General features: G+C 42.6%; 1 protein-coding gene across 5 annotated transcripts in view; it reads left to right on the forward strand.

The window, feature by feature from the left end:
- The first annotated feature begins 1,449 nt into the window (after positions 1–1,449).
- Positions 1,450–24,607, forward strand: part of Oca2 (oculocutaneous albinism II) — a 296,926-nt gene continuing 273,768 nt past the window's right edge. For 3 of the 5 annotated variants that reach the window (NR_157030.1, NR_157031.1, NM_021879.3), the window contains exons 1-2: positions 1,616–1,738; positions 16,626–16,889. Coding sequence is in view for 3 of the 5 variants with exons in the window: in NM_021879.3 (NP_068679.1) it covers positions 16,645–16,889 (245 nt within the window). In the remaining 2 variants the exon portion in view is untranslated. Of the gene's footprint in view, positions 1,739–16,625; positions 16,890–24,607 lie in introns of all 5 variants that reach the window. The other 2 variants (XM_006540700.1, XM_006540699.1) reach the window with 2 other exon arrangements.

Raw genomic sequence — 24,607 nt, forward strand, 5'->3', positions numbered from 1 at the left:
TGGATAGGATCAAGATATGTTGTGTGACTTGTCAAAGAATAAAGAAACACTATTAAAAAAATAAAAGTTAAAAATGTAGGGGCTCAGTGGTCAAGAGTACTTGCTATTCTTCCAGGGGAGTCATCCTTGGTTCCCAGCATCCATGTTAGGCAGCTAATAATCACCTATAATTCTAGCTTCTGGGCATCTAACACCCTCTTCTAGCTTCTGTGGACACACACACACACACACACACACACACACAAATAAACCTCTGAATATTTTAAAAACTAAATATTCCTAGCAATAGCTATGCTCCAGGGATAAACGATTCTGCCCAGGAGACTACTAACTTCCTCTTATAAGAAGCCTTTTTTGTGCTATTACTTTGTGGACAGAGCCAAGAGCCTCAGCGCCCCAGCCATTCTTATGTAGTGCATGGCACCTGCTGGTAGTGCACCTATGTGTGCTGCTTCAGGCCAATTCTATATACAAAGAAGATATCCACATACAACGTTTCTTATCAGGTTGGTAGGTAGAGAAGTTGGAGAAAGGGCTACCCTACCAGCGGCTAGATCCAAGGAAGACCTCAGAAGTAGACCTTGTTAAGTCTGAAAGGCACCTGATAAGGCTTGGCTGAGTCTTTGGCAGGCTCACTTATAGAAACTCCCCAAAAATCTATAAATGGGGGCGGGGGGGGGTTGAGCAAAATGGCTCAGCAAGTAAAGGCACTTGCTGCGGAACCCAGTGACCTGACTTTGGTCACTGGAAACCACACGCTAGAAGGAGAAAAGTAACTCCCGCGAGTTGTCTCCTGTGGCATGCATGAACACACACACACACACACACACACACACACACACACACACACACACACTCATACAAAATAGTTTAAAAATTTAAAAGTCTGTGAATGATGGGGGAGTGGAAAGCAGCTCCCTTGGCTGTTACAGTGACTACTTTAACCCTTTGCTAATCTGTATGGAGGCACTGGGGACTGCTGGATTCTGGGCACTGTGTCATCCTGTAGTTCATGTCTGCATGTATGATATGTCTTATGTGCCTGCTTCTGTACCTGTGTGTGTCTCTCTCTTTGTGTATGTACTTCATGAGTGTTTTGGGTCTGTGCATGTTGTGTTTATAACTGCATATCCTTCCTTCTATATGGGCTTTTGGGTATTTGTACAGTTTGTGTATTTCCATGTAATTTATCATTTCTGTGAGCAGTCTTTGCGTATTTATTCATGGTCATGGGTGTGTGGTATGATGGAGCTTTCCTTGGATGTAACCTTGGCCACACTCCTGAGTTGGAGGAGAACAAGATAATGAGAAAGTTTATCCTCTTCAGTAGACAGTTCTTACAATGCAGAACAATTTATATTTCCTCAGTTCTTGCCTTAAGGTAAAATCTGCCACGTCCTATGCCACCTATGAAGGCTTGAGCTTGCTACACATGGCTGGAATTTTCCAAAAGCCTGGCTTCTACAGCAAGGCTCTCTGTTTTCCAGCTGAGGCTCCTGCATGCTGCTGGACCATTCTCAAGAGGGGGCTGGAGCCACTGAGCCTTTCAACTTTGTGAAGGTCTGTGGGCGTGGCCAGCACAGGGTGCAGTGAGGAGCACAAGCTATCCAACCCTCCCTCTGGGGCTGCAAGTGCCTGCTGAGAAATCTTACACCAGGGTTGTGCTCCATCCACGACTCAGAGCCTTTGGATCTGGACACTAGACTTCACTGCTGGAGAGAGATCAGCGAGTCATCAGGTAAAATGGTGGTTGGGAGTCAGGAGGTAGTAACCTCTTTCTCTGGGAAGCTAGTAGGGTAACAAGCCTATATTGAAAATGTGTAGATAATGTGATTGAACAGTTTGTATGAGCATTTCTGATTTTAATCGAGTGCCGAGCCACGGCAGTAATACTACTAGTAGCACCAGCAACTTTTGATATCCCTGGGAGGCTGTGTCCCAGGACAACGGGGAGTGTGGAAGGGAACTTAGAAATAAGAGCCTGGCCTTTAGGCATTTTGTTGAAATGAAACTCAGTGAAGTGAAAACGTTAAATCCCTCGAGGCTAATGCTTCTTGTCTATTCACACACACAGGGAAATAAACGGGAATTCATATAGCCCACTCTTTTCCATAGCATGGGTATTAAGCACAGGAGTCTGAGTGAGTGGACGTCTTTGGGAAGTCAGAGCCCTGGAGCCTCTGGCTTGTAAAGCGTTCTCGGTGTCTTTAACCTGCAGTGAAGTTGAGAATCACTGTTTAAATCAATGTGACAATTCTACAAAGCCTACATTTGGGCTAATAGTTTTGAAGGGCAGCTGCTCACTGGAACTGCCATGAAGATGCCACTCCCTGGGGTTTGCCTGATGGCTGGTGCCTGATCTGGACAGGCAACAAGGCTCGCTAAGGCTGGGTGTCTATGAGCACCAGTGTAGCTGGTGGTACCAACTCTCCTGTGAAAGCTTTGGGGATTCGAGCTGACAACAGAGGGAAGCTCACATGGCAGGAAGGTGTTTCTGACTGTGTTTACAAAGGTTTGAGTGCAGTTGTTCACACTGGGTATAAATTAGGACTGACTCAGGAGCATACGTTTTCTTGACACCCCCAACCTCATGATTCAGTTAGCTGAGTTCTAAGGCCATGAGCAACTACTATTGAGAGGAGAGCAGCCTTGACTGCCATGGGAGACCAGCAATGGAATTTTGGCCAGTGTATGTGGTGTGGGTTAGGTGGTAGGGGGCAAGAAATGAGAGCTCACCAAAACAAAAACAAAAACAAAAACAAAAAAACCAATCAGACAAACAAGCAAAAACCTTTCCTGCTGAAAGACATCTGCTTGTCTCAAAACAAAGCCAACTCACCAACATGAAACTCAAAGTGGCTGCTGGGTCAGGACAGGGAACATTTGGCTAGTGATGGGTTTTCAGGGTTAATGTGGGCCATGGAGATAGTGGATTAGATAGGGGTATGCTGTGGATATGTGGTAAGATCAGGCATGGGGTTACTATGGGATGGGTGACTAAAGGAATTTTGGGAGTCCGGGATATCTGAACACCTTTACTTCCTCAGAGACAAGAGGCTAAGAGGTTAGTGGTCTGGGCTGCAGAAGAGCTGCAGCAGTGTGTGTGTGTGTGTGTGTGTGTGTGTGTGTGTGTGTGTGTGTGTGATAAGTGAGGATCTTCCCTCTCAAAAAGGTCTTTTAGTTAGAGGTAGAGAGAGGTAGGCCTGCAGTGAGATCCCAGAACTACCAGGAGAGAAGGCCTTCTAGAGGACCAAGAAACATCTAGGGAGGAGTGAGTCTTGTGTACCTGTTCTTGTGTTTGGGAAAAGAGACCCCTCCCCCAACAGTTACCTTGAGCTGCCAGTCCTTTTCCTTGCAGGATGTTGGTTTTTTTCTGGTGCTTTGATGAGGAATTTTTTCATTTTCCCCAACCCCCCTGTCGTGCCTAAGGGCAGAGGCACTCCCTGGTGTCTTGAGAGGCCCTGCCACCCTCACCTAGAAGGCTGATCTATGCTTGGGCAGAAAAGTAGTCCAAGTGGTACAGGGAACTTTTACTTGGGTGAAGTCCCTCTGAGGGATCCTGCCCTGCATCTGATGCAGGATGAAGATGTATTCTGCAATGCAGGGGGAATCAGAAGGAGGTTGTACTTGGGTCTCCTGCTTCAGGCAAAGACTCAGGGCTTCCAAGTAGCTCTGCAGGATGTGCCAAGGAAAGCTAGCTGCACAGTGGTAGGGCAATAAGCAGAGCCACTCAGAGCCCGAACTGGCAGCTAGGCCTTTGCTGCACACAGGGGCTGGCTCCTGTTCCCGACGGATCAAGGGGCTCAGATAGACCCTGGCTGTTCATTGCACATAGCTTTCTCTTCCCTCTCCGGAGCTATGATCCCTGCAGTGTACTGTCTATGCTCTGGAGGCCCTGTGGGTATTTTCAGAACAAAGCCCTCTTCACCCTAAGACCTTTTGCTGCCTAGAGAAGGTCACCTCTCTTCCGGTGGTGGCCCAGGCTCTCTTTCCTGGTTGCAAGAGGATTCTTTAAAACAAGAAGTGATTGACAATCATGCCATTTGGTTGAACGATCCAGAGGCTTTAATCAAGTTCACGTGCTGCAAAATCAAACCAAAGGAATAAACAGAGCAGTGGCCTGTGTTCTGGCCCTGCAGAGGGCAACAGCCTGACCTAGCTATCCTTGGCATGACATTCCTTTGGCTCTGGGCATCCTGATTTCCTGATTTAAAAAGGCTGCCACAAACTCAGCTACTTTTGTTGGGAGAATGCCTAGCTGCGTCACCAGTGAACATGGAATAACTATAGGGTCCTAACCAGACCCCACAGGCTCACCCCAACAACAGTGCTGCATAGCTGGTGGGATTGTGATGTTCTGCATAGAGAACAGCTAATAACAGGAACTCACAGGACCTGAAGCACATTGGTTCCAGTGAGACATCAAGTGATCTGGCTTTGGTGGCATGTTTGGCACACACAGGGTGGGTTAAGAAGGCATCCACCATCCCAGCTAAGAGTTAGAAAAGGATGGTAGTTTACCAAGGAGCTGGTTGCTGAGGTATGGCTTTGCTGAGCTGGCAGCACCGAGGGCAGGCCAGTTGCTTGGGACCTCCCCACCTTTCTACTTCCTGTCCCATGTCTTCCAGCTTGTTTGCACAAAACTGATCTCTGCTCCATTGGTGCCAACCACCTCACCATGCTCAGAATCCCCAGAGCCATGGGGAAGAGTTGAGACATTTTCGGTCCTGGTTCAGGACTCAGGGTATACAGGCCTGGTTTGAGCATCCAGGGCATTTCTCTCTTCTTAGGCATCCTCTTTTTAATCAAGTCAATTGCTGTTCCATTCTCACCAGGTGAGAAATCAAAGATTGATAGCAGCAGGAGGAGAAATCTCAGAAGCAGAAGTCTCTTTCTCATCAGTGACAGACTCCCTGGCCTGGACAGTGTGTTGTGCCTTAGCTTCTGGCTGGCTTATTATCCAGTGATATCTTCCAGTTAAGCCTCTCTTATGTGTCTGACACGTCCCTGTAAGGATTTTCCAGAGCCCAACATTGACTTAGAACAAGGTTGGTGAGCATTACCCAGGCAAGGTTATAGGTTATAGAGGGAGGGCTTGGGAGAGATAAGAGTGACAGAACAGTTGAAAGGGTCGGGGCGAGGTTACAGGGAGCTTTGCTGGGCCTGGTGGGAGAGGAAACAGAACAGCTGGAGGGTGGGAGGCAGACACAACGGGTGGCTTAGGGTCAATTATGAAGACTGCAAGGTTCCACTGAGTGTGAAACATTTATTAGTTTCTTTTCACGAAAGCCATGGAATCGGTTCCTTTTCCTTAAAACAGAAGGATGATCTAATTATTTTTGGGGGGTGAGTTCTACTGAGGAAACAGCTGTCTTTGGCCAGCCTGAGGTACAAAGCCATGTCTCCCATATGAGCTCTTCAGAGAGAGTATTACACGCACCTGGCAGGGGAGGTGCACGGTGCCCAGTAGAGCTCAGCCAAGCTGAGGCTGTGAACACACAGCAATACTCACACTATGAACTGAGGGGTTTACAACCCCCTCATCCTCCCAAAGATGGGCTGGTGCTAGGGTGGTAGGGTGACTCCAGAGGCCAGGCTGTGGTGGAATGGAAGTTTCCAGGAGGTCATAGGTTGAATCCTCAGAGGATAGGCTAGGACAGGGGTGTTTCAGTGTAAGAGATGACATCTATTTGCCTGTCAATTTCACGAATTCATTGTTTTTAGTAGCTGAGTAGTATTCCATTGTATAAATGTACCACATTTTCTGTATCCATTCCTCTGTTGAGGGACATCTGGGTTCTTTCCAACTTCTGGCTATTATAAATATGGCTGTTATGAGCATAGTGGAGCATGTGTCCTTATTACATGTTGGAACATCTTTTGGGTATATGCCCAGGAGTGGTATAGCTGGGTCCTCAGGCAAATGGATGGAACTTGCAAATATCATCCTGAGTGAGGTAACTCAGTCACAAAAGAGCACACTCGGTATGCACTCACTGATAAGTAGATATTAGCCCAAAAGTTCAGAATACCCAAGATTCAATTCACAGACCATATGAAGACCAAGAAGAGGGAAGATCTAAGTGTGAATGCTTCAGTGCTTCTTAGAAGGAGGAACAAAATACTCATGGGAGGAAATATGGAGACGTGTGGAGCAGAGACTGAAGGAAAGGCCACCCAGAGACTGTCCCACCTGGGGATTTATCCCATAAACAGTCACCAAACCCAGACACTATTGTGGATGCAGGGAAGTGCTTGCTGACAGGAGTCTGATGTGGCTGTCTCTTGAAAGACTCTGCCAGAGCCTGACAAATACAGAGGCACTCAGCCAACCATTGGACTGAGTGCGGGGTCCCTGATGGAGGAGTTGAGGAAGGGACTGAAGGAGCAGAGGGGGTTTGCAGTCCCATGGGGGGAGCAACAGTGTCAACTGTCCAGACCCCCGGGAGCTCCTGGGGACTGGACTACAAACCAAAGAGTATACATGGAGGGACCCATGGCTCTGGCCACATATGTGGCAGAAGATGGCCTTGTTGGACATTAGTGGGAAGAGTGGCCCTTGGACCTGAGGGTGGGTGTTCAATGCCCCAGTGTAGGGGAATTCCGGAGAGAAAAGACAGAAGTGGGTAGGTGGGTGGAGGGGGCACGGTTATAGAGGCAGGGATGGGGGAATGGGATAGAGGGTTTCTGAAAGGGAGGCCTGGAAAGGGGAAGCATTTGAAATGTAAATAAAGAAAATATTCAATAAAAAAACCCAACCAACCAAACAAACAAAAAAGAGATGACATCCAAATGCAAACATCTGGATTTACAATGTGTTCAGAAGAACTAGATAAAACATGTGAGCCAAGAGGGCAGTGCCTGCAGTGTCCCCTAAAGAGAAGGCCACAGAAAGTGGGCAAGCAATAGCAAGCTTGTGTTGAGTCAGGTGTTGGGTATGCCCACTGGAGAATATTGAGCTCAGAGCAGGCTGGGAAACTATCTCCACAGAGTGACTGATATTGGAAGCTGCAGTGGGGTCTCTTGGGGAGGTTGCTGGTCTGTGCATGAAGCCAAGAAGAGCAGAAGTCAGTACCTAAAGAAGAAGTCCCCCTGTGGCCAAACCTTAGCAATCATGGAACAGCATCAGCGAAGCTGAGTGGAGCAGACTCCAAGAGTTAGTGGTGATTCCCACAGGAGTATTAGCCATCAAGTTGGGAGAGTAGAACATGGTGGAGGTGGGCTGGAGGGGGAGTGAGGGAGAAGAGAACCTGGTAGTCTGGAGAAGATATGCTAAGAAGGAGCTCAGGTGGACAATGGCTGTAGGCTGAAGAGTCTCAAACAATTATAAAGAGGTAATCTAGAGAGATCCCTTATGGCCAGAACCCAATGTCTGTCAGTGTCAAAAGCTTCTAATAGTTATACTGGGCCATCACAACCAGGGCACTGACACAATCAACTTCCAGGGCATCTTAACCCCTGCATGGTCCTCTTGTTCCCTTGTGAGGGTACATCCCCAACCCTGCTCAGTTGCATGTACACTGATCTGTTCTCCCTGTCGATCCTGTTGTCACCTAAAGGATGCTGACACATGGGACTATGCAGTATGTGGCCATTGGAGATTTTGTTTTTCACTCTGAGTTCCCATTTTGCAAATTCATCCCTCTTGCTGTTTATGGGTTTCCTTTAATATGGATGCTTCCCTTTCCTTACACACACACACACACGCACACGCACACGCACACGCACAAACACACACACACACACACACATACACACACACACACACACACACACACACACACACATACACACACACACACATACACACATACACACACACACACACACACACACACACACACACACACACCCCAAAAGCAGCAAAACAACAACCACAAAACCACGAGACTCCTCTTAATTCTTTCCCATTTTGACTGAGCTTTTATTTATTTATTTTTCATTATTTAAGACTTTTATTAACAGGTGCTTGCAGTTTGTTGACTTTTTTTTTGAAAAAATCAAGTTGTAAACTTTATTACAAATTAAAAATGAAGTTCTTAAAAATATCAACTTGACCAGATATGAAACAATTTAAAAACTGTTAAAGGTGTATTGAGAAAAACTAGGCCTTTTTTTTTTCTTAAAAAACACGTTTGCCATTACCAAAAAGAGACATCTTTAGGTAAAAATAATAAAACCCCCATGCTTCATAGATAATGCAGATAGTTCTAATGTTATCTGTTAGCGGGCAAAAAGCAAGCACTCAAGGTCTTCAGCTCCAATCTTTGTTCATTTCCTATTGCTGGAATTTCATATTCATTTTGACTAAACTTTTATAAACAGTGAGATGGATGTCCAGGAAGACAATTGCTGGGTGATAAGCTGCACCTATGTTGACTATTCTGGGTGAATGACTGACAACTAGAACTTGATGATTGTGGAGAGTTGAAATGGTGCCAATCAGGATTGATTTAACCCCTCTGGTAGCCATTTGGGGTCTACTTTCTGTATCCTATGCAGCATCCTTTTAACTATCAGCAAAACCGTTAGAATGCATTAACAGGTCACTAACTTCTACCAACTCAAAAGCTAAGGAAGCTTTCAGATAGCAGCAGAGATTCCCTGCTTTGCTGTGGTCCACTGACCAGATGTTCCTGTAGCTTTGTCTATCAGAAATGTTTTGCATTTACATGAAGTTAGGCAAAATACAGCATTTTGTTGACTGAACTCCTTCACTGAACAGTTTCCTCCAAACTGTGGCAGGTGTTTATGTATCATTGTCCCTTATTGTTGAATTATATCCTGTTGTGTGGATCTCTATAGTATATTTATTAATTCTTGTTATTCTCTTGCATGACTAAACCATATTCTATTTTCCCATGGGACAAGATTACTTCTGGGTGGCTTAAACAACAAACATTAATTTTTCTACATTGTAGGAAGTTAGGCAGTTCAAGATCAAGGTATATGCAGATTTAATGTCCTGGTTCACAGATGGAGTCTTCAGTCAGTGTCCACATATACCAAGGAGAAAAGCAAGCTCTGAAGACTTAGAAAGATACTGATCCCATTCATGAAGACTCCGTTCCTATGGCTTTCTTCCTCTGCAGACCCCAATCCCTCTCCAGAGATCACCCCCTAACACCATCACATACAATAGTCCCCAATCTGTCTCCAAAGATCGTCTCCTAACACCATCACATGCAGTAGACCCCAATCTCTCTCCAGAGACCATCTCCTAACACCATCACTTACAGGAAGATATTCCTTTGTGAATTTAAGAGTTGGAGATTCAAGTATTTAGCACAAAACCCATCTTAATGGACTTCTCTAAAAGCCCAGAGTATTTAGTTCAGGCAGAAGACGATGCTCTTGAACCAAGCCAGTCACATAATTTGCAGAGCCGTTTGGTAAAAAAAAAGTCCAGGGGAAAATGCCATCAATAAGACTAAAGCAACACTTTCCTTTAGCCTCTGGTCTTTCTCTCTTAACTTGTCATGATATATTTTCTATTGTTTTAGGTTTTTATTTTTATTTACCTTTAAAAATAGGATCTTGCTATGTAGCCTAGGTGGGCCTGGCTTCAAACTCATGGCCACTCCTCTGCCTCTGCTGGTTGCTAGAGTTATAGATGTGAGCCTCCATGCCTAGCTAGTTATGGTGTTTCGAAATTGCTGTTTAATGCCATTATACTTAGTAATGAAAAATTTAGTTTTGTTAGGCATCTTTGTACAGTGCAATGTCTAATTAGCATTTAAATATTGGAGCCCATTTTTGGTGTGTGGGATCAGCTAAAACAGAACTGGTGCTTCGTAACATGCATGCACACATGTAGTTTGCTCTTACCAGGATGAAAATCTTGTAAGAATCAAGCTCATCTGCAGCATCCCCTTCCTCCACTCCTCCTGGTTCCCCTGAACACCTCCCCTCTCCTCCAGATCAACTTCCATCTCCCCTCCCCTCAGGAAAAAAACCCAGCCCTCTGGGAGACATCAAGGAGACAGCACAACAGGATACAATAAGACCAAGCACACACCCTCACATTAAGACTGGGCAAGGCAACACAGTAAGAGGAAAAGGGTCCACAAAGTAGGCAAATGAGTCAGAGACACCCCCACTCCCTCTGGAGTCCCATAAAACACCAAGTCAACAACTTTAAAATATACGCAGAGGACCTAGTGCAGACCCATGCAGGCACTGTGACTGCCACTTCAATCTCTGTGAGCGTCTATGAGCCCTGCAGAGTTGATTCTGCATGCTGTACTCTGCCTGTGTCCTAGACCCCCCTGACTCCCACAGTTTCTCTTATTCCTATTCCATAGGGTTCCCTGAGCTCCAAGGGGAAGGGACCCTACGGAGATCTTCAACTTGGGCTTTCTCTTTGCCTGTTGTTTGACTGTAGGTCTCTGCATCAGCTTCAATCAGGTGCTGGAGGCAGCCTCTCTGATGACAACTGAACTAGGCACCGAGTATAGCAGAACATCATTAGAAATCATTTCATTAATTTTTTTCCAGTTGTCTTTGTTGGTTCTTCCCCTGGTCTCTGGGTCATCCATCCTCCAGTTCCTAGTCATTCAGGTAGTGTTGGCCATGGGCTCCTTCTCCCAGCATTGGTGTCAAATTAGACCAGTCATTGGTTGGCCACTCCCACAAATTCTCCACCACCATTGCCCCAGCACATCTTGCAAGCAGGACAGATTGTACGTCAAAAGGTTTGTGTTTGGATTGGTGTCCCAGTTCCACCACAGGAAGCCTTGTCTGGTTACAGAAGATGGGCAGTTCAGGCTCTCTACCCCCCCCCATGACTAGGAGTTCTCCTCATAAGGGTCACCCTCATAGATTACAGGGAGTTTCTACTACACTAGATTTCCACCTTGCCCCCAAACATTCTTCAATTCCAGTCATCTCTCTCTGTTCTCTCTTCCTCCATCTCCTCCTACCTATCCCCACCCAATCCTTCCTATTGGCATCCCTGCCTGCCCTCATCTACTCAAAAATCTATTCAGTCTCTCTTTCCCAGGGAAATTCATACATGTAGCCTAGAGCCCTCCTTGTTACGTAGCCTTTCTGGGTCTGTTGATTGTAGCATGATTATCCTTTACAGCTAACATCCACTTATAAGTGAGTAATACCATGTTTGTTTTTCTGGATCTGGGTTATCTCACTCAGGATTTTCTTAGTTCTATCCATTTGCCTACAAATTTCATGATGTAATTTTTTTAAAAATAGAAAAAGCTGAATAATACTCCATTGTGTAAATGTAACACATTTCCTTTATCAATTCTTTGATTGAGGGACATCTAAGTTGTTTCCAATTTCTGGTTTTTATGAATAAAGCAACCTTGAACATAGTTGAGCATGTATGGCTGTGATAGGATAGAGTGTCCTTTGGATATGTGCCCAGGAATAGTATAGCTGGGTCTTGAGATAGATAGGTTTTAAAAATTTTGAGGAAACCCTATATTTATTTCCATACTGTCTGTACAAGTTTATATTCCCATCAGCAGTGGAGAAGTATCTCCCTTGTTTCACATCCTCACAGCATGAGCTGACATTTGTGTTATTGATCTAACAGGTGTATTGATGCAACAGGTGTAAGATGGATCTCAAAAACAGGTGGTGAACCAACGTGTTGGGCAAGAATCCACTAGAAATGTAATATTATTAGCCTGAGAGTTAGAGTTTTATTTTCTATGTGAGAGAAGGTGGCCCTGGGATGAGTCGCATGGACACAAGCATGGGAACCTTGAAACAAACAAAGTTCTCAGGTCCCTGCTGTGGAAAGAGACAAGATGACTGCTCTGAGTCAGAGAGCTGGAGAATGGAAGCTGCCTACATCTTGGGGGACAGATATTGATTTAACTGTGAATTTATAAAATTGTGATCATGCTCTTTTTTAATATTTCCCACGATAAAACAAAGAGTTGGTTCTTTGAGAAAATCATCAAGATTAAAAACCCTTATCCAAAGGAAGAGACAGAGAAAGAAAATCCAAATGAGCAAAATCAGAAAAGAAAAGGAGGCATAGCAACAGAATCCAAGGCCAGCCAAAGAATCATTAGGTCATACTTCGAAAACCTGTACTCCAACAAGTTAGAAAACCTAAAAGAAATGAATAATTTCACAATAGTTACCACTTACCAATGTTAACTCGAGATCAGGTAAACAATTAAATAAACCATGTACTGGCTGGTTTTGTGTGTACTTGACACAAGCTAGAGTCATCAGAGAAGAAGAAGCCTCAGTTGAGGACAAGCCTTCATGAGAGCCAGCTATCAGAGGTTTTCTCAATTAGTGATCAATGGTGGAGGGCTTCGTCCATTGTGGGTGGTGCCATCCCTGGGCAGGTGGTCCTGAGTTCTATAAGGAAGCAGGCTGAGCAAAACAGGGGAAGCAAGCCAGTTAACAGCACCTTCCATGGCCTCTGCACTTGTTCCTGCCTCCAGGTTCCTGCCCTGCTTCAGTTCCTGTCCAGACTTTCTTTGGTTATGAACAGCAATATGGAAGTATAAGCTGAATAGACCCTTTCTTCCCCAACTTGCACTTTGGTCAGGTGCACTTGCTTCCAACTCCTTACTCTGAGGTAATGTCTACTTTTGATGTTTATGTGTGTTTCTTGTATGCAGCAGAAAAATGGATCCTGTTTTCAAATCCATTCTGTTAGTCTGAGGTTGGTTTTTTTTTTTTTTTTTTTTTTGTTGTTGTTGTTGTTGTTGTTTTTCTTTTTTCTTTAAACTGGGGAATTAAGTCCATTGATATTGAGAAATAGCAATGACTAATGATTTTTAATTCCTGTTGTTGTTGTTATTGTTGTTGTTGTTGGTGTGTGTGTATGTGTATGTATGTGATTCCATTCATTTGCCTTTTCTAGTATGAGATTATTTATTTCTGTTTTCATGGGTTTCTTAACCTCCTTGGGTTGTAGTTTTCCTTCTAATATCTTCTGTATGATTAGATTTGGGATAGATATGTGGAATATATTGCTTTCTCCATCTATGGTAATTTGAAATTTTGCTGAGTAAAGTAGCCTGGGCTAGTATCTTTTGTCCTTTAGAGTCTACGGGACATTTGTCCTGGCCCTTCTGTTCTTTTTAGTCTTCATTGAGAAGTCAGGTCTGCCTTTATGGGCTACTCATCCCTTTTCCCTTGCAGATCTTCATATTCTTTCCTTGTTGTGTATGTTTAATGTTTTACCATCATATAGCAAGAGGACTTCCTTTTCTGGTCCAATCTCTTTGGCGTTTTATATGCTTCTTGTACCTTTATAATCACCTCTTTCTTTAGGTTAGAAAAATTTTCTTTTATGATTTTGTTGAAAACATTTTCTGGGCCTTTGATCTGAGAATCTTCTCCTTCTTCTATTGTTATTATTCTTAGGTTTGGTATCCTAGATTTCCTGGATGTTTTGTTTCAATTTTTTTTTTTTTGATTTAACAGTTTCTTTGACTGATGTACCTGTTTCTTCTATCATACCTTCTATGCCTGAGAATCACTCTTCCAACTCTTATATTTTATTGGTGAAGCTTGCCTCTGTAGTTCCTAACACTTACCTAGATGTCCCATTTCCAGAATTTCCTCAATTTGTGTTTTCTTTGTTGCTTCTATTTTCATTTTTTAGATCTTGAACAATTTTATTTGTTTTCTTCAACTTTTTAAAGCTTTCTTTAAGGAGTTTATTAATTTTTTCATCTTTTTCTTTTCCTGGATTTTTGTAAGAAATTTATTCATTTCCTCTTTACAGTCTTCTATCATCTTCATAAAGTTGGTTTTAAGGTGTTTTTCTTGCTGTAGTAGGATAGCTGGGCTCTGGTGTGACATATTGCTCTAGTTGTTGTTGATTATGTTCTTATGTTGGCATCAAGGCATCTGGCTTTGGAGTGATTATAGGTCTAGGTTCTGATTTCTTTCTTTTTTTAAATTTTTTTTTAAGATTTATTTATTTTGTGTGAGTGCACTGTTGCTGTCTTCAGACACACCAGAAGAAGTCTGTGCTCTTAACTGCTGAGCCACCTCTCCAGCCCCTAGGTTCTGATTTTTGAGTTTGTCTTTGTTGCATGGATGTTTTGTTTTGTTCTGTTCCTTGGTTTCTGTTTCCTCTCTGGTATTCTGGCCTGTGTAGACTCTGGTTGAGCCTGGAGTCTCTGCTTGAGTTGGGGGCTGTGACAAGATGGACAGGGAGGGGAGAAGGATGGGTGTAGGTGGTAGAGCACTGAAAGAATGGAGGAGGTCTGCAGATGGGTGGTCTACCTGGACTTCTGGCATGACTCTTATTACACAGAGTCTCTACCGAAGTTGAATGTTATGACATGGGGATGGTTGGGAAGGGGTTGAGGATAGGCTGGGAAGGCACTGAGCAAGTTGGGGAGGTTCACTGGTGGGGAGCCTACCTGAACTTCTGGCAGTAGGTGTGGCCTTTGGTTGAGCAAGGGGTTTCTGCATGAGTTGGGGGCTAGGATATGTCTATGAAGAAGGGGGATTGAGGATATAGTTAGAGGGGACACTGAGAGAGTAGGGGTGGGTAGCCTTCCTGGAGTTCTGGCAGCCAGTGTGGCTTCTGGTGGAGTAGGGGGTCTTTGCCTGAATTTGGGGACCAGAACATGGTGACAAGGGAAGGTGGGGGATTTGAATTAGTGTTGGGGGACACTGAGAAAGTTGGGGAGGTCTGTAGGTGGGTAGCCTACCTTCTGGTAGGCTTCTGCTCCTGCTTTTATTGAAATAAAATATATAAGCATATTCTGCCAAGACTCTCTATCATAGTGATCTGCAATTTGTTTTTTTTTTTAGTCAAACATGGCTAGGCAAAGCTGGGCACAAAAAAAAATGTATAGGCTTCTTTCAATGTCAATATCTTTTCATATTTGACATAAATTTTAACTCCTCTAGGCTTGGGTCTAGTTATGTTAGTCAGTTTCTCATAACTACAGCAAGTGCCTGAGGAAAGCATATTTACAAAGAGAAAAGTTTTATTTTAGTTCCAAGTTTCACAGGTGAAGGTCTATGATGGGTGACACCATCGCTTAAGGTTGATGATATACACACACACACACACACACACACACATATACATACACATATTACATATACATGTGTATGTATATGATGTATCTATATATGCATATGTACATGTATATGTATAATGGTAGAAACATGTCACAGAAAAATCCCCTTATCTCATTGCCAAGAAGGAAGAGAGAAAGGAGGAGATGGGACCCCATGGACTTCTTTAAAGTCATGTTTCTTGAAGATCTCTCACTAAGCCTTACCTTTAAAAGGTTCTTCCTTGTCCCAGGAGCCCCATGGGTTAAAGACCAAGCCTTTAACATGTGGGTGTTTTGTGAACATTCTAAATTTAAAGTGTAACTCTTGTCCACTTAGCTGCAGATATAGCTTACTTGTTCTGTACTTGTTTGGAGTCTAGCTGAACCCCTACTCAGCTTTGATCCACAGGAATCCCATCTCACAGTGTATGGTGGATGCTGCAGATAAATCCAGGCACCAGGAGCAGTGAGCACACATACTATATTAACTACAAGAGAAGCACAAGCCTTTGTTTCTCAGCTTTCTAAAACGTACTCAGGCATCCTTAGTTTTGTAGAATCTGTTGACAACAAACCAGGTTGCTACAAAGCCAAGGCTTGTTTCTTGAGTTATTGGATGGTATAAAATGTGAAAAATAAAAGCAGCAACTAATTTCAAGTAAGCCCCAATGGCAGTTACAGTACATTTCCTCATCTTTATAACAGTTATTACTTTCTCAATTCAATTAGAAGCAAAACCAGTAAACTTCGTAGTACAAACAAAGAAAGAAAGATGAAAACCTTCAGTAATCTATACCATCCCTAGTCAGAGGCAGTGGTGCTTTGAAAAATATGTCTGTTTGATCTGATGTTCTGCACATATAATCTATGCATGTTTATTTTAATAGAAATATCATATATCATAGGTTGTCTTTTATGTATATTCTTAATATTTACTATTATCGCTGAATATCCATCTCTATAACTTTCATGGTCACATGGTATTTCATACTATGCACATTCCAAAATTTATTGTAGTCTAAATCTCAGTACTGAGGAGGGAAAGTAGACACAAAGTCCAACCCCCAACTAAGAAGATTTTTGCAAATGATATCTGCTGAAAAAAAAAGTAAAATTACTTTTCTCCGATGTAGTGACACTTGGTATACCATCCACACTACAGAGCAGGTCAAATGCCCAACATAAGCTTCATAGCTCTGTGTGTGTGTGTGTGTGTGTGGTAGTTTGTTTTGGCTTTCATTTTTTGTTGTTGTTTGTATTGTGTCTTGAGCAAGAAAGGGCATAAAATTGTATGGGTTAGTAGGTGGGGAAGAGGTAGGAGACATTGGGGGAGGGAAAAAGAATATGACCAAAATATATTGTATGTAAAAAATAATAAATAAAAATTTAAAAATAAACACATAAAATGTATCATATCCTATTATAGAATGTGCAGATCACTGCTATCGTGAAATGGCTGAGATATCACTCTTTGGAGACACCCACATACTGTCTTCTGTGTGAGACTTGAATTTTGGACCACCGGAAGGGCAGTGTTTTAAGTACCCTCTGGTTGTACAGTTTTCGTTTCAGCAACAGTAAGTGGCTTCTTTCTGTTTGACTCAGACAGATCAGCAACGGGGACATGCGCCTAGAGAACAAAGACATCAGGCTGGCCTCAGCCGTGCTGGAAGTAGAGCTACACCAGACATCTGCTTTGTCGGTCCCAACTTGCCCAGACCCAGGACGGCTGCTGACCGTCAAACCTGCTACCAGTAACTACAAGCTGGGCCAGGCAGACCCCTGCATCCCATATGCTGGCGAGGCTGCTGGGAAGAGCGTCTGTGTTCCTGAACATACAGAGTTTGGCTCATTCCTCGTGAAGGGGAGGTGAGTGTGAAACAGTCCATGTAATAGGTATGTAATAGGCATGGAGTTGGTAAATATTACGTTTCTACAAACACACTTTCCCTCCATTTTATGGGAAAAAATTTCAGAAAAATTTCAGACATTCTAACTGAGATTAAACAGAGTCTCAAAGTGTTAACTTGAATTTCTCTGTTACCTGTGTCTGCTGAGTACTTCTTCAAGTAATCGTTTGGCTTTTAAGTTTCTTCTTTTCAGAATGTCCATTCAGTTTCTTAGCTTACTTATTGATTGTTTTGTTTGTGGTGTTTTGTGTGGGGGATAATTTTTACAGTTCTCTTTATATTTTGGGTACTAATCCCTTCATGATGGGCAGTTGGTAAAATTATTTCACATGTTTTGTTTCTTTAGTGATTATTTTGAAGCTGTGGAGAACTTTTCCTTAGTTTCATGCACTTTTTTATTTTTAATTTTACTTTCTTTGGGCAGTTCTTAGGGCTATTTTCTGTGCTACTGGAGTTCTGGTTAAAAATCCCTGCCTATGTCAACTGTGGAGTTTTGAGTAAGAATGGCCTACACAGGCTCATATTTGAATGCTTAGTTATCTGAGAGTGGCACCATTGGAGAAGAATTAGGAGGTGTGGCCTTGTTGGAGTGGGTGTGGCCTTGTTGGAAGAAGTATACCAATGTGGGTGGGCTTTGAGGCCCATGCCAGGCCTAACTTCACTTTATCTCTGCCCATGGATTAGGATGTAGCTCTTGGACTTGCTTATCTTCCACCATGCTCCCCACCATGATGACAATGGTGAAACTATAAGCAAGCCTCCAACAAAATGTTTCCTTCTGTGATAGTTGCTTTGGTCATGATGTCTCTTCACAGCAATAGAATAGTGAGTGACTAAGACACTGATATACTTAAGTGTCTAGCTTATGCTTTCTTCTTGGGATTTCAAAATTTCAAGTCTTACCCTAAGGTCTTTGCTCCATCGTAAATTGATTCTTGTTTAGAGGGAGAGACATGGGTCAAGTTTCATTCTTCTAGAACTCTATTTGTCAAAGAATCTGAGTTTTCTGGAATGTATGCTTCTTAAAGAATGATGCACTTTGTCAAAAGCTTTTCTATGTTGACTGAGATGATCCTGTAATTTCTCTCCTTAAGTCTACATATGTGCTGAATTACGCTTTTTGATTTGTACATGTTGATCAGCCTTGTGTTCAATAGAAAATAAAAAAGTTGCTTATGCTGTATGGTCTGAATGCAATCTTAAAATGTATTGACCTCTACTGGCTTCAGACTTCGAACTATCAGACTCTAAGCTAATTCTCAGTTGACCCGGGCTTTTTGATGGTGGGGCTATTTGTCTTCTCTCACTTCTTGTCAAAGTCGGACTCTTGCCACCTGCACCCTTTGCTAGTCCTCTAGTTCTACAAAAACCGCCTTTCTATGCCTCTTATTCCCCAGCAGCTACAGTAAGCCAAATTGAAACTCCTCCACCTGTGGATAGTTCCTGCTGTTGGGCCACCAAGGAGCTTAGTTATTAACAACAGATTCTGCCAAGATGGTGCCCATCTGATGCCCTATAATCATACAGTGTGACAAAGTGGGATTTCTCTCCACTCCTGATCCATCTTCCAGAGGAATCACTGTCTTACTGTAAGTGATAACTGGACTTGAGGCATCATTGTGAGGGTAGGACTGCTTAGCTTTCATCTCACTTTCCTGAGTCTCTTCTCTGCCAGGGAACTTGTTGGCTGTTTTTGGCTAGCTTCTTCATATGGAGTATCTTTATTCCTGCTTTCCCTCTATCTCAGTCTTTGGAATAAAGTCTGGTTTCTTACTCAGACACACTCCTTCACTGGCTCTCACAGAAGCACCAACTCGCTCCGAAGGTCCTCAGCACTGTTAGGAGTCAATTCTGCTTGCTGCTATTGTATAAGCTCCTGCTCTTCACAGTCTTTCCATATTTAACTGTCATCTTCTCTTGTTCTTTATCATGTTTTCTCTAGCCTTTTGAGTTTTTTTTAGACTTTGTTTTTCTTTTTTCTAATCTCTAAACAGACCCCTCTGCCCAGTGCCCAGCTTTTGGGGACACTTTATCCTGGATCCTTCTGGGAACACATTGGGGCTGCTAATAAGAGGCCTTTAGTATCATGTATGTATGTATATATGTATGTGTTTATGTGTGTGTGTGTGTTATGTGCCCCTTCCTGCTGAGGGGGCAACAGTAATAGATTGTTTTTTAAGCCTTTTGGGAAGAAGCCATAACTAGGCTTGAAATTCGGGATACAGTCACTGTGACTTCTCTCAGGGAGACTCTCATGGCTCCTTAGCATCATTTTTAGCAACTTAAATTTGCAGTTGATACTTGCAGCTGCTTCTGAGCATTCCAGGGTCAGCAGCCTTGGCATCTGCACATCTGCTGCAACCTGCTGCATCAGGCTCTTGAAGGGCAACAAGTATTCTACAGGCCAGGACAGACAATGGGGCTTCCTCAGGTCTCAGGATGCATGCACCATCACCTACCACCATGCAGCCTCTATCAACCCCTGCTTCAAGGATGAACCTTGGGCCTGGGTTAAAAATGGAATGCCACTCAATAACCTCAAGTCTGTCTAGCTACATATTTAAGGTCTACTCTGCCTTGAAGACTCTCTTGATGCCTTCTGTGATGCCTTACCTGGCAGCTTTAATGGGCAGGAGCTAACCATCTCTCTGCTCCTTAAAATAGTCTCTTGGTGTCATGCTTGTTGATAGCTGAGTGTCACTTGACTGGTTAAAGGAATTGATCAGTGTATTCTTGCCATTTCCTTCTTCCCCATTCTACAACACTGTCTTTAGGTCAGTTTCCAAGGAAGAACGGTAGACCACATGCTTTTAGGAAATACAGATTTGCAAAACTTAACATGTGTTAGTTTTGAATTTCATATAATGGTGTTTTCTTAGTAGCCATATGAGATTTTTTTGTTAATTGCAGATGTAGGTGGAGATACAGCAGCAGTACAGTGCTTGCCTAGCTTGCTCTGGGTTCAGTCCCTAGTACTAAAAACAAAGGCAGGAATGGCTCTGTAGGGTTTGAAAGCATCACGCAGTTACAGCTGGTGTTTTCCTCTAGCCTATTTACAAATGTCTGATGGGTGCAATTCTTTCGTGTTTCTCAATCAGTTCTTACTTGTTTCCTTTCTGAGCTGTATTGTCATTTGCTTTGCTCTGAGGCCACCAATGCTTATAGTTACAATGAAAGCACAGAAGGGTCATGCAGTCTCCTTTCTGCAACTGTACTGTCATTAGCACACAGCTGCAAGAGTTGGTGGGTTATACATTTCCAAGGAGCTATTTCTTTCGTCAACCATTAGCTGGAATGTTAATTAATTCCATCTGGTGTACAATTCACAGTAACTTTTGACATCTGTCAAACATTTTATAAGCCTGTGGCAAACTCGGAATCCTCTTTATCTTTTAATTTACAAATTTTAATATTTTTGAGGGTTTTGTGCACAAATATTACATTTACGGAGTTTCTACCCCTCCCTCTTCTCTCAAATTCTGCCCATGTCCTCTTCACTGAATGAAGAATGAGGACATGACTGATCCTGAGGGATAGCTGAGGTGAAGGTTTTATCATAGATAGGAGGGGGAAACAGCCAGAGCATCTGGAAGATTCTAGAGTGAACCAGGCCATAGTGGAGGGGAGTGAGAGAGGAAGAGAAGAGAGAGGGGGGCATCTATGAGAGGAGCCTTGGATCTAGAGGCCAAGAAAGGAACTAGGAACTAAGAGGGTAGTAGTCAAGATGGCTGAGTTATATAGGGATCAGTAGCTGGGGGAAGGGAAACTGAAGCCCAGCCTCTGGGTTGGGGAGGTTTAGGGTAGGGTGTGGTGTGAGAAGTGAGGGGAGGAGCCACTGGTACTGACTGAGACTTGTCCCAGTTTGTTTGAGACTTAACACTCACTCCCTCTCAAATTCATATCCTCTTTGTTTAAAATTATTATCTATATCTACCTACCTCCTGTATGTATGTATGTATGTATGTACGTATCTATCTATCTATCTATCTATCTATCTATCTATCTATCTATCTATCTATCTATCTATCTATCTCTATCTATGGCATTTAGGGCTGATCCTTGAGAAGGAGTAGATTGATATTCTCTCTGCCTCTCTGTCTCTCTTTCAATATCCATCACTTGCTTGTAGCATCTTCATCTAGAGGTAGGGTCTTGTGAGATGTCCCTCATCTGTGTTGTCATGTCAACTGATGTCATTATGGAGATCTAGCTTGGGCAATCCGAAACAAGAGAGTTCATTGGCTCAGCTTCCCTGTCATATATAGAAGACACCATCTCCCAGCAGCTTCCTGGTCCTCTGGCTCTTACGATTGTTCTCTTCTCTTACAATCTCTCTCTTCTGGGATGTTCCCTGAGCCTTGGGAGTAGGGGTTGTGTGTAGGGACATCAGTTGAGGCTGGGCACCATATGGTCTGGTGTTCTCTGAAAAATGATCTTCATCTGCTGCAAAAAGAAGCTTCTTTGATGAAGAGTAAAATACTTATAAATACAGCTATTTAGAAGTTGTGCTGGGGGGCTGGTGAGATGGCTCAGTGGGTAAGAGCACCCGACTGCTCTTCCGAAGGTCCGAAGTTCAAATCCCAGCAACCACATGGTGGCTCACAACCATCTGTAATGAGATCTGATGCCCTCTTCTGGTGCATCTGAAGACAGCTACAGTGTACTTACATATAATAAATAAATAAATAAATAAATCTTTAAAAAAAAAAAAAAAAAAGAAGTTGTGCTGGTTTATGAAAGTGGCAAATGCTACATGTTCTCTTTGTGGTGATTTGAGTGCTTTGGCCTTGTTGGAACAGGTGTATCCTTGTTGGAGGAAATGCGTCACTGGGGGCAGATTTTGAGGCTTCAGGTGCTCAAGCCAAGCCTAGTGTGTCTCATTTTCCCTTCTTGCTGCCTGCTAATCTAGATGTAGGACTCTCAGCTTCTTCTCCAGCACCATGTCTTTATAAGAATTGCCATTATGGCATCTCTTCAAAGCCATAGAAACCATAACTAAGATGCTCTCTTATTTGTTTATCTTAGCTTTGAGTCATTAGACATGAGCATATAACTTGGAGAAACCACTGTGCCTTATTGAAATAGCATTATCCATCTACATGAAGTACCTCTGTTTAAACTCTGTCATCATCATCATCACCATCATCATCATATGATCATCATCATAGTTTTTAAAACTAGCTTATAAAATTAATTTCCTTGTGGGTTTTTTAATATACATTTCTAGCTTTGGTTAACTCTCTTGCAAACCCCCTCTTTCTCCACATTCTTCCACCCTTATCCACACGTAAGCTGTTTTACCACTAGCCCCTTCTACATTCTGGCATATATATTTTCCTATTCACCTCCTCAGCACCTCTTTCCCTGGCTGTCATGCTCCAATTCTAGCTTTCTAACCTCTATCAAACACACACATTTGAAAATTTAAAGCTATGACCATATGTGAGTGAGAACGTCCCACATTTTGTCTTTCTGAACCTGACTTGCCTCACTTGAAAAATATAATTTCCATTCATTTTCCGGAAAATTTAATTTTTCGTTATAGCTGAATATAAAATTTCCATTGTTTATGTACCATGTTTTCATTTTCCATTAGTGAGTTAATGAACATCTAAGCTGATCCCATGTCTTAGCTGCTGTGAATAGAGCAGTACTCAAGATAGATGAACAGGTAGGTATCTGCACATATGGTAGGATATACAACACAAGAGTGGTATAGCTCGGGTGTATGGTATTTCTTCTACCTTTAGCCATGTGAGAAAACCCAACACTCATTTCCATAATAACTGCATCAGGTTACCTTCCTGCACACAGCGAATAAAGGCTCCCCCTTTCCCATAACCTCTTCAGAATTTGTTGTCCCTAGTTCTGTTGATGGTGGACATTCTGACCGGGGTGAGATGTGATCTCTTGTAGTTTTAATTTGCACCCCCACCCCTGACTGCTAATGATGCTGAGTGCTTAAAAAAATCAGTAATTTGTACTTCTTTTCAAGAGTTCTCTTCAATTCATTTTGGTTTTGCTAGAGTTGTTTTCTGTTATTTTTAGTTCTCTGTATAGTCTAGTTACCAATCCTTGTCTGAGGGATGCTGAGGATTTCCTCTGACTCTGTGGGCTGTCCCTGCCCCCTTCCCCCACTGCTGTGTCCTTTGTTGTACACAAGCTTCTGAATTCCATGGGTCTCACTGTTGCTGAAATAAGGCCACCCCATTGGGGACCATGGTCCCATAGTCCTCACCACTGATTACACTCTGGAGGGTTTTTCTTGCCCTTTCCTTCACCAGTTTCCTTGTTTTCAGTCTTGTCTTAAGTTATTTGGTCCACGTTGAGTCCACTGTGAGAGATGAAGACTCAGTTCATTCTTTCTCATGTACAAATCCAGTTTTCCCAGTACCATTTGCTGAAGAGCTTACATTTCCTCTAATGAGTATTTTTGGAATTTCAGTTAAAATGTATAATTCAGGGGCATTAATAAGACTTACAATGTGTAATCATTACATTTATGTAATACTAAAATGTTCCCATCCCCCTATACAGAAATTTTATGTTTAGTAAAATGGTGGCTCGCCATACTCTTTCCCCTGCATTGATATCACACATTGACCTTCGGTCTCTATTTGCTGATCATAGCTATTTCATGAAGGTAGGGCTGGACAGAACTTATTCTTTCACTTCTTGTTTATCTACTCAGTAGCTACTCAAGCTTCATTACAGCAGTTAACCATTTTTCTCTGTTCTTTTTTTAAATTTTAAAGGTTTTAAATATTAACTTTATTATAAAAATACCTGGAAATAAACACTAAATTAATCACTCCCATTTTTGTTTTGAAAATTTTTTTTGTAGATAGGGTTTTCTGTGTAAAATCATTAAATCTACCATTTTACAGCCCTGTCTGTCTTAGAACTCACTCTGTAGAGTTGTAGGCTGGACTCAAATTCAGAGATCCATCTATCTCTGCCTCCAGAGTGCTAGGATTAAAAGCATGTACCACCACCACCCTTTTTTTTTTTTTTTAAATAGGGAAATGATATTCCATTGTCTATATATGCCACTGTTTGCTTATTTATCTATTTATTTATGTGCACAGCTGTGTATGCAGATGCATATGCATATGTGTGTGTGCATGTGGAAGCCAGAGGTCTACATTTCCTCAATTGTGTCTCTACCTTATTTCTTTCTTTTTGAGAAAAGGTCTCACTGAAGCCGGAGCTCACTTATTTGGCTAAACTAATTGACCAGCAAGCTCCATGGACCCTCTCTTCTCTGCATAGTGTTGGGATTACAGGTGCATGCCACCCGCCTCTGATTGTTTTCAAGGGTACTGGGTCATCCAATCTCAGGCAGGTCCTTATTCAGGCAGTAACCACTTTACAAACCAAGCCGTCTTCCCAGACTTCAAATGATAGACTTAAGAGCACATATACTAATTTTCGCAGATAATAATCATATTATCTGTGAAAAATTATATAATTGGGTAAAAACTATCAAGATTGAGCTATATGCTGCCACCAAAGGACCACTATAAGCATGAAAGCAACTTGGCTGGAAGCACCAGCAGTGCTAAAATGGATAAAAAGAAAAGAAGAAGGGATGGTTAAGAGCAAATGTCAGAAATTGCATTAGAAGAATTATTTTCTGAATCAAGAGCTTTTACAAAGAGAGGGTAGACTATAGTG

Source organism: Mus musculus, chromosome 7 (genome assembly GCF_000001635.26).
Source record: "Mus musculus strain C57BL/6J chromosome 7, GRCm38.p6 C57BL/6J".
NCBI classification, from domain to species: domain Eukaryota; kingdom Metazoa; phylum Chordata; class Mammalia; order Rodentia; family Muridae; genus Mus; species Mus musculus.